This window comes from Dendrobates tinctorius, unplaced genomic scaffold, assembly GCF_039654945.1.
Source record: "Dendrobates tinctorius isolate UK_male_01 unplaced genomic scaffold, ASM3965494v1 ptg000058l, whole genome shotgun sequence".
NCBI classification, from domain to species: Eukaryota; Metazoa; Chordata; class Amphibia; order Anura; family Dendrobatidae; genus Dendrobates; species Dendrobates tinctorius.
Genome location: NW_027361726.1, coordinates 887,489 through 900,961, shown reverse-complemented (window position 1 = coordinate 900,961; position 13,473 = coordinate 887,489). Strand labels below are relative to the sequence as shown.

General features: G+C 46.6%; 1 protein-coding gene across 1 annotated transcript in view; it reads left to right on the top strand.

The window, feature by feature from the left end:
- Positions 1-399: 399 nt before the first annotated feature.
- NID2 (nidogen 2) overlaps positions 400-13,473 on the top strand; it is a 79,468-nt gene continuing 66,394 nt past the window's right edge. The window contains exon 1 of the mRNA XM_073577911.1: positions 400-722. Coding sequence (XP_073434012.1) covers positions 522-722 — 201 coding nt within the window. The 5' untranslated portion in view covers positions 400-521. The remainder of the gene's footprint in view (positions 723-13,473) is intronic.

The window sequence follows — 13,473 nt, the reverse complement described above, 5'->3', positions numbered from 1 at the left end:
CTGTGGTTTTGTACGGGATGCCGACAGCTCTGCTGTGAGGTTCTGCAGCAGCTGTGGTTTTGTACGGGATGCTGGCAGCTCTGCTGTGAGGTTCTGCAGCAGCTGTGATTTTGTATTGAACGCCGGCAGCTCAGCTGTGAGGTTCTGCAGCAGCTGTGATTTTGTATTGAACGCCGGCAGCTCAGCTGTGAGGTTCTGCAGCAGCTGTGGCTACCCATCCAGTAGAGCTGCCTTCGTCCCCAGTTTCTGGACCAGTTCCCACACTGTCCTGCTATCAATGATTGATTGTAGCCTCCATCGTGCTGGGAGCGCTCCCCACCCCCTCCCGCAGCCATGGAGGGTGGGCAGGAGCCAGCTGTCCTCTGGACCCTCACCAGCTCCCCTCTCCCCGCCCTGCAGCCTCCTCCCTCCGCCCTCACAGCCGCTTGGGGTCGGATGTGGAAGGTCCCGGGTCAGAATTCCTGCAGTCAGAATAGTGGGGCGCGGTGCTGCGTACTATCCCTCCGCTGCCACCGATCACCATGAGGACCCGGCTGCTCCCTCTGCTGCTGCACTGGCACTGCCTGCTGACGATCACCGCTGCTATCTCTCAGCAGGAGCTCTTCCCATATGGAACACACAGGGGGGATCTGCTGATGCCGGAGGGGGACGACGAGACGTCCAAGGTGCTGCAGCTGCCACAGCCCATTCTCTTCTATGAGGCTGAACTGAGAGAACTTTATGTAAGTGCAACTGTATGGGGGTCTACAGAGCCAAGTAATACTGTACACAGCACTGTATGGGGGTCTACAGAGCCAAGTAATACTGTACACAGCACTGTATGGGGGTCTACAGAGCCAAGTAATACTGTATACAGCACTGTATGGGGTCTACAGAGCCATGTAATACTGTATACTGCACTGTATGGGGGTCTACAGCACCATGTATTACTGGATACAGCACTGTATGGGGGTCTACAGAGCCATGTAATACTGTACACAGCACTGTATGGGGTCTACAGAGCCATGTAATACTGTATACAGCACTGTATGGGGGTCTACAGAGCCAAGTAATACTGTACACAGCACTGTATGGGGGTCTACAGAGCCAAGTAATACTGTACACAGCACTGTATGGGGGTCTACAGAGCCAAGTAATACTGTACACAGCACTGTATGGGGGTCTACAGAGCCAAGTAATACTGTACACAGCACTGTATGGGGTCTACAGAGCCATGTAATACTGTATACAGCACTGTATGGGGGTCTACAGAGCCAAGTAATACTGTACACAGCACTGTATGGGGGTCTACAGAGCCAAGTAATACTGTACACAGCACTGTATGGGGGTCTACAGAGCCAAGTAATACTGTACACAGCACTGTATGGGGGTCTACAGAGCCAAGTAATACTGTACACAGCACTGTATGGGGTCTACAGAGCCATGTAATACTGTATACAGCACTGTATGGGGGTCTACAGAGCCAAGTAATACTGTACACAGCACTGTATGGGGGTCTACAGAGCCAAGTAATACTGTACACAGCACTGTATGGGGGTCTACAGAGCCAAGTAATACTGTACACAGCACTGTATGGGGGTCTACAGAGCCAAGTAATACTGTACACAGCACTGTATGGGGTCTACAGAGCCATGTAATACTGTATACAGCACTGTATGGGGGTCTACAGAGCCAAGTAATACTGTACACAGCACTGTATGGGGGTCTACAGAGCCAAGTAATACTGTACACAGCACTGTATGGGGGTCTACAGAGCCAAGTAATACTGTACACAGCACTGTATGGGGGTCTACAGAGCCAAGTAATACTGTACACAGCACTGTATGGGGTCTACAGAGCCATGTAATACTGTATACAGCACTGTATGGGGGTCTACAGAGCCAAGTAATACTGTACACAGCACTGTATGGGGGTCTACAGAGCCAAGTAATACTGTACACAGCACTGTATGGGGGTCTACAGAGCCATGTAATACTGTACGCAGCACTGTATGGGGGTCTACAGAGCCATGTAATACTGTATACAACACTGTATGGGGGTCTACAGAGCCAAATAATACTGTATACTGCACTGTATGGGGGTCTACAGAGCCATGTAATACTGTGTACAGCACTGTATGGGGGTCTACAGAGCCATGTAATACTGTATACTGCACTGTATGAGGGTCTACAGAGCCAAGTAATACTGTACACAGCACTGTATGGGGGTCTACAGAGCCATGTAATACTGTATACAGCACTGTATGGGGGTCTACAGAGCCAAGTAATACTGTACACAGCACTGTATGGGGGTCTACAGAGCCAAGTAATACTGTACACAGCACTGTATGGGGGTCTACAGAGCCAAATAATACTGTATACTGCACTGTATGGGGGTCTACAGAGCCATGTAATACTGTATACTGCACTGTATGGGGGTCTACAGAGCCATGTAATACTGTATACTGCACTGTATGAGGGTCTACAGAGCCATGTAATACTGTATATTGCACTGTATGAGGGTCTACAGAGCCAAGTAATACTGTACACAGCACTGTATGGGGGTCTACAGAGCCATGTAATACTGTATACTGCACTGTATGAGGGTCTACAGAGCCATGTAATACTGTATATTGCACTGTATGAGGGTCTACAGAGCCAAGTAATACTGTATACTGCACTGTATGGGGGTCTACAGAGCCATGTAATACTGTATACTGCACTGTATGGGGGTCTACAGAGCCAAGTAATACTGTACACAGCACTGTATGGGGGTCTACAGAGCCATGTAATACTGTATACAGCACTGTATGGGGGTCTACAGAGCCAAGTAATACTGTACACAGCACTGTATGGGGGTCTACAGAGCCAAGTAATACTGTACACAGCACTGTATGGGGGTCTACAGAGCCAAGTAATACTGTACACAGCACTGTATGGGGGTCTACAGAGCCAAGTAATACTGTACACAGCACTGTATGGGGTCTACAGAGCCATGTAATACTGTATACAGCACTGTATGGGGGTCTACAGAGCCAAGTAATACTGTACACAGCACTGTATGGGGGTCTACAGAGCCAAGTAATACTGTACACAGCACTGTATGGGGGTCTACAGAGCCAAGTAATACTGTACACAGCACTGTATGGGGGTCTACAGAGCCAAGTAATACTGTACACAGCACTGTATGGGGTCTACAGAGCCATGTAATACTGTATACAGCACTGTATGGGGGTCTACAGAGCCAAGTAATACTGTACACAGCACTGTATGGGGGTCTACAGAGCCAAGTAATACTGTACACAGCACTGTATGGGGGTCTACAGAGCCATGTAATACTGTACGCAGCACTGTATGGGGGTCTACAGAGCCATGTAATACTGTATACAACACTGTATGGGGGTCTACAGAGCCAAATAATACTGTATACTGCACTGTATGGGGGTCTACAGAGCCATGTAATACTGTGTACAGCACTGTATGGGGGTCTACAGAGCCATGTAAGACTGTATACTGCACTGTATGAGGGTCTACAGAGCCAAGTAATACTGTACACAGCACTGTATGGGGGTCTACAGAGCCATGTAATACTGTATACAGCACTGTATGGGGGTCTACAGAGCCAAGTAATACTGTACACAGCACTGTATGGGGGTCTACAGAGCCATGTAATACTGTATACTGCACTGTATGGGGGTCTACAGAGCCATGTAATACTGTACACAGCACTGTATGGGGGTCTACAGAGCCAAGTAATACTGTACACAGCACTGTATGGGGGTCTACAGCGCCATGTAATACTGTACACAGCACTGTATGGGGGTCTACAGCGCCATGTAATACTGTATATTGCACTGTATGGGGGTCTACAGAGCCATGTAATACTGTATACAGCACTGTATGGGGGTCTACAGAGCCAAGTAATACTGTATACTGCACTGTATGGGGGTCTACAGAGCCATGTAATACTGTATACTGCACTGTATGGGGGTCTACAGAGCCAAGTAATACTGTACACAGCACTGTATGGGGGTCTACAGAGCCATGTAATACTGTATACTGCACTGTATGGGGGTCTACAGAGCCATGTAATACTGTATACTGCACTGTATGAGGGTCTACAGAGCCATGTAATACTGTATATTGCACTGTATGAGGGTCTACAGAGCCATGTAATACTGTATACTGCACTGTATGGGGGTCTACAGAGCCATGTAATACTGTATACTGCACTGTATGGGGGTCTACAGAGCCATGTAATACTGTATACTGCACTGTATGGGGGTCTACAGAGCCATGTAATACTGTACACTGCAAAGTATGGGGACTACAGAGCCATGTAATACTGTATACAGCACTGTATGGGGGTCTACAGAGCCAAGTAATACTGTACACAGCACTGTATGGGGGTCTACAGAGCCATGTAATACTGTATACTGCACTGTATGGGGCTCTATAGCCATGTAATACTGTATACTGCACTGTATGGGGGTCTACAGAGCCAAGTAATACTGTATACAGCACTGTATGGGGGTCTACAGCACCATGCAATACTGTATACTGCACTGTATGGGGGTCTACAGAGCCATGTAATACTGTATACTGCACTGTATGGGGGTCTACAGAGCCATGTAATACTGTATACTGCACTGTATGGGGACTACAGAGCCATGTATTATTGTATACAGCACTGTATGGGGATCTACAGCACCATGTAATACTGTATACTGCACTGTATGGGGGTCTACAGAGCCATGTAATACTGTATACTGCACTGTATGGGGGTCTACAGAGCCATGTAATACTGTATACTGCACTGTATGGGGACTACAGAGCCATGTAATATTGTATACAGCACTGTATGGGGATCTACAGCACCATGTAATACTGTATACAGCACTGTATGGGGGTCTACAGAGCCAAGTAATACTGTACACAGCACTATATGGGGGTCTACAGAGCCACGTAATACTGTATACAGCACTGTATGGGGGTCTACAGCACCATGTAATACTGTATACTGCACTGTATGGGGGTCTACAGAGCCATGTAATACTGTATACTGCACTGTATGGGGCTCTATAGCCATGTAATACTGTATACTGCACTGTATGGGGGTCTACAGAGCCAAGTAATACTGTATACAGCACTGTATGGGGGTCTAAAGCACCATGTAATACTGTATACTGCACTGTATGGGGGTCTACAGAGCCATGTAATACTGTATACCGCACTGTATGGGGGTCTACAGAGCCATGTAATACTGTATACTGCACTGTATGGGGACTACAGAGCCATGTAATATTGTATACAGGACTGTATGGGGGTCTACAGCACCATGTAATACTGTATACAGCACTGTATGGGGGTCTACAGAGCCAAGTAATACTGTACACAGCACTGTATGGGGGTCTACAGAGCCATGTAATACTGTATACTGCACTGTATGGGGGTCTACAGAGCCATGTAATACTGTATACAGCACTGTATGGGGGACTACAGAGCCATGTAATACTGTACACTGCACTGTATGGGGACTACAGAGCCATGTAATACTGTATACAGCACTGTATGGGGGTCTACAGAGCCAAGTAATACTGTACACAGCACTGTACGGGGGTCTACAGAGCCATGTAATACTGTATACAGCACTGTATGGGGTCTACAGAGCCAAGTAATACTGTATACTGCACTGTATGGGGGTCTACAGAGCCAAGTAATACTGTACACAGAACTGTATGGGGGTCTACAGAGCCAAGTAATACTGTACACAGCACTGTATGGGGGTCTACAGAGCCATGTAATACTGTATACTGCACTGTATGGGGGTCTACAGAGCCATGTAATACTGTATACTGCACTGTATGGGGCTCTATAGCCATGTAATACTGTATACAGCACTGTATGGGGGTCTACAGAGCCATATAATACTGTATACAGCACTTTATGGCGGTCTACAGAGCCATGTAATACTGTATACAGCACTGTATGGGGGTCTACAGAGCCATGTAATACTGTATACTGCACTGTTTGGGGGTCTACAGCGCCAAGTAATACTGTATACTGCACTGTATGGTGGTCTACAGAGCCAAGTAATACTGTATACAGCACTGTATGGGGGTCTACAGAGCCATGTAATACTGTATACAGCACTGTATGGGGTTCTACAGAGCCATGTAATACTGTATACTGCACTGTATGGGGCTCTATAGCCATGTAATACTGTATACTGCACTGTATGGGGGTCTACAGAGCCAAGTAATACTGTATACAGCAATGTATGGGGGTCTACAGCACCATGTAATACTGTATACTGCACTGTATGGGGGTCTACAGAGCCATGTAATACTGTATACTGCACTGTATGGGGGTCTACAGAGCCATGTAATACTGTATACTGCACTGTATGGGGACTACAGAGCCATGTAATATTGTATACAGCACTGTATGGGGGTCTACAGAGCCAAGTAATACTGTACACAGCACTGTATGGGGGTCTACAGAGCCACGTAATACTGTATACAGCACTGTATGGGGGTCTACAGCACCATGTAATACTGTATACTGCACTGTATGGGGGTCTACAGAGCCATGTAATACTGTATACAGCACTGTATGGGGGTCTACAGAGCCATGTAATACTGTACACTGCACTGTATGGGGACTACAGAGCCATGTAATACTGCATACTGCACTGTATGGGGGTCTACAGAGCCAAGTAACACTGTACACAGCACTGTACGGGGGTCTACAGAGCCATGTAATACTGTATACAGCACTGTATGGGGTCTACAGAGCCAAGTAATACTGTATACTGCACTGTATGGGGGTCTACAGAGCCAAGTAATACTGTACACAGAACTGTATGGGGGTCTACAGAGCCAAGTAATACTGTACACAGCACTGTATGGGGGTCTACAGAGCCATGTAATACTGTATACTGCACTGTATGGGGGTCTACAGAGTCATGTAATACTGTATACTGCACTATATGGGGCTCTATAGCCATGTAATACTGTATACAGCACTGTATGGGGGTCTACAGAGCCATGTAATACTGTATACAGCACTGTATGGCGGTCTACAGAGCCATGTAATACTGTATACAGCACTGTATGGGGGTCTACAGAGCCATGTAATACTGTATATTGCACTGTATGGGGGTCTACAGCGCCAAGTAATACTGTATACTGCACTGTATGGGGGTCTACAGAGCCATGTAATACTGTATACAGCACTGTATGGGGGTCTACAGCGCCATGTAATAATGTATACAGCACTGTATGGGGGTCTACAGAGCCATGTAATACTGTACGCAGCACTGTATGAGGGTCTACAGAGCCATGTAATACTGTACGCAGCACTGTATGGGGGTCTACAGAGCCATGTAATACTGTATACTGCACTGTATGGGGGTCTACAGAGCCATGTAATACTGTATACAGCACTGTATGGGGGTCTACAGCGCCAAGTAATACTGTACGCAGCACTGTATGGGGGTCTACAGAGCCATGTAATACTGTATACAGCACTGTATGGGGGTCTACAGAGCCATGTAATACTGTACACAGCACTGTATGGGGGTCTACAGAACCATGTAATACTGTATACTGCACTGTATGGGGGTCTACAGAGCCATGTAATACTGTATACAGCACTGTATGGGGGTCTACAGAGCCATGTAATACCGTATACAGCACTGTATGGGGGTCTACAGCGCCAAGTAATACTGTATACTGCACTGTATGGGGGTCTACAGAGCAAAGTAATACTGTACACAGTACTGTATGGGGGTCTACAGAGCCATGTAATACCGTATACAGCACTGTATGGGGGTCTACAGCGCCATGTAATACTGTATACAGCACTGTATGGTGGTCTACAGAGCCATGTAATACTGTATACAGCACTGTATGGGGGTCTACAGCGCCATGTAATACTGTATACAGCACTGTATGGGGGTCTACAGAGCCATGTAATACTGTACTCAGCACTGTTTGAGGGTCTACAGAGCCATGTAATACTGTATACTGCACTGTATGGGGGTCTACACAGCCATGTAATACTGTATACAGCACTGTATGGGGGTCTACAGCGCCATGTAATACTGTACGCAGCACTGTATGGGGGTCTACAGAGCCATGTAATACTGTATACTGCACTGTATGGAGGTCTACAGAGCCATGTAATACTGTACGCAGCACTGTATGGGGGTCTACAGAGCCATGTAGTACTGTATACAGCACTGTATGGGGGTCTACAGAGCCATGTAATACTGTACGCAGCACTGTATGAGGGTCTACAGAGCCATGTAATCCTGTATATAGCACTGTATGGGGGTCTACAGAGCCATGTAATACTGTATACTTCACTGTATGGGGGTCTACAGAGCCATGTAATACTGTATACAGCACTGTATTCGGGTCTACAGAGCCATGTAATACTGTATACTGCACTGTATGGGGGTCTACAGAGCCAAGTAATACTGTACACAGCACTGTATGGGGGGTACACAGAGCCATGTAATACTGTATACAGCACTGAATCGGGGTCTACAGAGCCATGTAATACTGTATACAGCACTGTATGGGGGGTCCACAGAGCCATGTAATACTGTATACAGCACTGTATGGGGGTCTACAGAGCCATGTAATACTGTATACAGCACTGTATGGGGGTCTACAGAGCCATGTAATACTGTATACAGCACTGTATGGGGGTCTACAGCGCCATGTAATACTGTACACAGAACTGTATGGGGGTCTACAGAGCCATGTAATACTGTATACTGCACTGTATGGGGGTCTACAGAGCCATGTAATACTGTATACTGCACTGTATGGGGGGTCCATAGAGCCATGTAATACTGTATACTGCACTGTATGGGGATCTACAGAGCCATGTAATACTATATACTGCACTGTATGAGGGTCTACAGAGCCATGTAATACTGTACACAGCACTGTATGGGGGTCTACAGAGCCATGTAATACTGTATACTGCACTGTATGGGGGTCTACAGAGCCATGTAATACTGTACTCAGCACTGTTTGAGGGTCTACAGAGCCATGTAATACTGTATACTGCACTGTATGGGGGTCTACACAGCCATGTAATACTGTATACAGCACTGTATGGGGGTCTACAGCGCCATGTAATACTGTACGCAGCACTGTATGGGGGTCTACAGAGCCATGTAATACTGTATACAGCACTGTATTCGGGTCTACAGAGCCATGTAATACTGTATACTGCACTGTATGGGGGTCTACAGAGCCAAGTAATACTGTACACAGCACTGTATGGGGGGTACACAGAGCCATGTAATACTGTACTCAGCACTGTTTGAGGGTCTACAGAGCCATGTAATACTGTATACTGCACTGTATGGGGGTCTACAGAGCCAAGTAATACTGTATACAGCACTGTATGGGGGTCTACAGCGCCATGTAATACTGTACGCAGCACTGTATGGGGGTCTACAGAGCCATGTAATACTGTATACAGCACTGTATTCGGGTCTACAGAGCCATGTAATACTGTATACTGCACTGTATGGGGGTCTACACAGCCATGTAATACTGTATACAGCACTGTATGGGGGTCTACAGCGCCATGTAATACTGTACGCAGCACTGTATGGGGGTCTACAGAGCCATGTAATACTGTATACAGCACTGTATTCGGGTCTACAGAGCCATGTAATACTGTATACTGCACTGTATGGGGGTCTACAGAGCCAAGTAATACTGTACACAGCACTGTATGGGGGGTACACAGAGCCATGTAATACTGTATACAGCACTGAATCGGGGTCTACAGAGCCATGTAATACTGTATACAGCACTGTATGGGGGGTCCACAGAGCCATGTAATACTGTATACAGCACTGTATGGGGGTCTACAGAGCCATGTAATACTGTATACAGCACTGTATGGGGGTCTACAGAGCCATGTAATACTGTATACAGCACTGTATGGGGGTCTACAGCGCCATGTAATACTGTACACAGAACTGTATGGGGGTCTACAGAGCCATGTAATACTGTATACTGCACTGTATGGGGGTCTACAGAGCCATGTAATACTGTATACTGCACTGTATGGGGGGTCCATAGAGCCATGTAATACTGTATACTGCACTGTATGGGGATCTACAGAGCCATGTAATACTATATACTGCACTGTATGAGGGTCTACAGAGCCATGTAATACTGTACACAGCACTGTATGGGGGTCTACAGAGCCATGTAATACTGTATACTGCACTGTATGGGGGTCTACAGAGCCATGTAATACTGTACTCAGCACTGTTTGAGGGTCTACAGAGCCATGTAATACTGTATACTGCACTGTATGGGGGTCTACACAGCCATGTAATACTGTATACAGCACTGTATGGGGGTCTACAGCGCCATGTAATACTGTACGCAGCACTGTATGGGGGTCTACAGAGCCATGTAATACTGTATACTGCACTGTATGGAGGTCTACAGAGCCATGTAATACTGTACGCAGCACTGTATGGGGGTCTACAGAGCCATGTAGTACTGTATACAGCACTGTATGGGGGTCTACAGAGCCATGTAATACTGTACGCAGCACTGTATGAGGGTCTACAGAGCCAAGTAATACTGTACACAGCACTGTATGGGGGTCTACAGAGCCAAGTAATACTGTACACAGCACTGTATGGGGGTCTACAGAGCCAAGTAATACTGTACACAGCACTGTATGGGGGTCTACAGAGCCAAGTAATACTGTACACAGCACTGTATGGGGTCTACAGAGCCATGTAATACTGTATACAGCACTGTATGGGGGTCTACAGAGCCAAGTAATACTGTACACAGCACTGTATGGGGGTCTACAGAGCCAAGTAATACTGTACACAGCACTGTATGGGGGTCTACAGAGCCAAGTAATACTGTACACAGCACTGTATGGGGGTCTACAGAGCCAAGTAATACTGTACACAGCACTGTATGGGGTCTACAGAGCCATGTAATACTGTATACAGCACTGTATGGGGGTCTACAGAGCCAAGTAATACTGTACACAGCACTGTATGGGGGTCTACAGAGCCAAGTAATACTGTACACAGCACTGTATGGGGGTCTACAGAGCCAAGTAATACTGTACACAGCACTGTATGGGGGTCTACAGAGCCAAGTAATACTGTACACAGCACTGTATGGGGTCTACAGAGCCATGTAATACTGTATACAGCACTGTATGGGGGTCTACAGAGCCAAGTAATACTGTACACAGCACTGTATGGGGGTCTACAGAGCCAAGTAATACTGTACACAGCACTGTATGGGGGTCTACAGAGCCAAGTAATACTGTACACAGCACTGTATGGGGGTCTACAGAGCCAAGTAATACTGTACACAGCACTGTATGGGGTCTACAGAGCCATGTAATACTGTATACAGCACTGTATGGGGGTCTACAGAGCCAAGTAATACTGTACACAGCACTGTATGGGGGTCTACAGAGCCAAGTAATACTGTACACAGCACTGTATGGGGGTCTACAGAGCCATGTAATACTGTACGCAGCACTGTATGGGGGTCTACAGAGCCATGTAATACTGTATACAACACTGTATGGGGGTCTACAGAGCCAAATAATACTGTATACTGCACTGTATGGGGGTCTACAGAGCCATGTAATACTGTGTACAGCACTGTATGGGGGTCTACAGAGCCATGTAATACTGTATACTGCACTGTATGAGGGTCTACAGAGCCAAGTAATACTGTACACAGCACTGTATGGGGGTCTACAGAGCCATGTAATACTGTATACAGCACTGTATGGGGGTCTACAGAGCCAAGTAATACTGTACACAGCACTGTATGGGGGTCTACAGAGCCAAGTAATACTGTACACAGCACTGTATGGGGGTCTACAGAGCCAAATAATACTGTATACTGCACTGTATGGGGGTCTACAGAGCCATGTAATACTGTATACTGCACTGTATGGGGGTCTACAGAGCCATGTAATACTGTATACTGCACTGTATGAGGGTCTACAGAGCCATGTAATACTGTATATTGCACTGTATGAGGGTCTACAGAGCCAAGTAATACTGTACACAGCACTGTATGGGGGTCTACAGAGCCATGTAATACTGTATACTGCACTGTATGAGGGTCTACAGAGCCATGTAATACTGTATATTGCACTGTATGAGGGTCTACAGAGCCAAGTAATACTGTATACTGCACTGTATGGGGGTCTACAGAGCCATGTAATACTGTATACTGCACTGTATGGGGGTCTACAGAGCCAAGTAATACTGTACACAGCACTGTATGGGGGTCTACAGAGCCATGTAATACTGTATACAGCACTGTATGGGGGTCTACAGAGCCAAGTAATACTGTACACAGCACTGTATGGGGGTCTACAGAGCCAAGTAATACTGTACACAGCACTGTATGGGGGTCTACAGAGCCAAGTAATACTGTACACAGCACTGTATGGGGGTCTACAGAGCCAAGTAATACTGTACACAGCACTGTATGGGGTCTACAGAGCCATGTAATACTGTATACAGCACTGTATGGGGGTCTACAGAGCCAAGTAATACTGTACACAGCACTGTATGGGGGTCTACAGAGCCAAGTAATACTGTACACAGCACTGTATGGGGGTCTACAGAGCCAAGTAATACTGTACACAGCACTGTATGGGGGTCTACAGAGCCAAGTAATACTGTACACAGCACTGTATGGGGTCTACAGAGCCATGTAATACTGTATACAGCACTGTATGGGGGTCTACAGAGCCAAGTAATACTGTACACAGCACTGTATGGGGGTCTACAGAGCCAAGTAATACTGTACACAGCACTGTATGGGGGTCTACAGAGCCATGTAATACTGTACGCAGCACTGTATGGGGGTCTACAGAGCCATGTAATACTGTATACAACACTGTATGGGGGTCTACAGAGCCAAATAATACTGTATACTGCACTGTATGGGGGTCTACAGAGCCATGTAATACTGTGTACAGCACTGTATGGGGGTCTACAGAGCCATGTAATACTGTATACTGCACTGTATGAGGGTCTACAGAGCCAAGTAATACTGTACACAGCACTGTATGGGGGTCTACAGAGCCATGTAATACTGTATACAGCACTGTATGGGGGTCTACAGAGCCAAGTAATACTGTACACAGCACTGTATGGGGGTCTACAGAGCCATGTAATACTGTATACTGCACTGTATGGGGGTCTACAGAGCCATGTAATACTGTACACAGCACTGTATGGGGGTCTACAGAGCCAAGTAATACTGTACACAGCACTGTATGGGGGTCTACAGCGCCATGTAATACTGTACACAGCACTGTATGGGGGTCTACAGCGCCATGTAATACTGTATATTGCACTGTATGGGGGTCTACAGAGCCATGTAATACTGTATACAGCACTGTATGGGGGTCTACAGAGCCAAGTAATACTGTATACTGC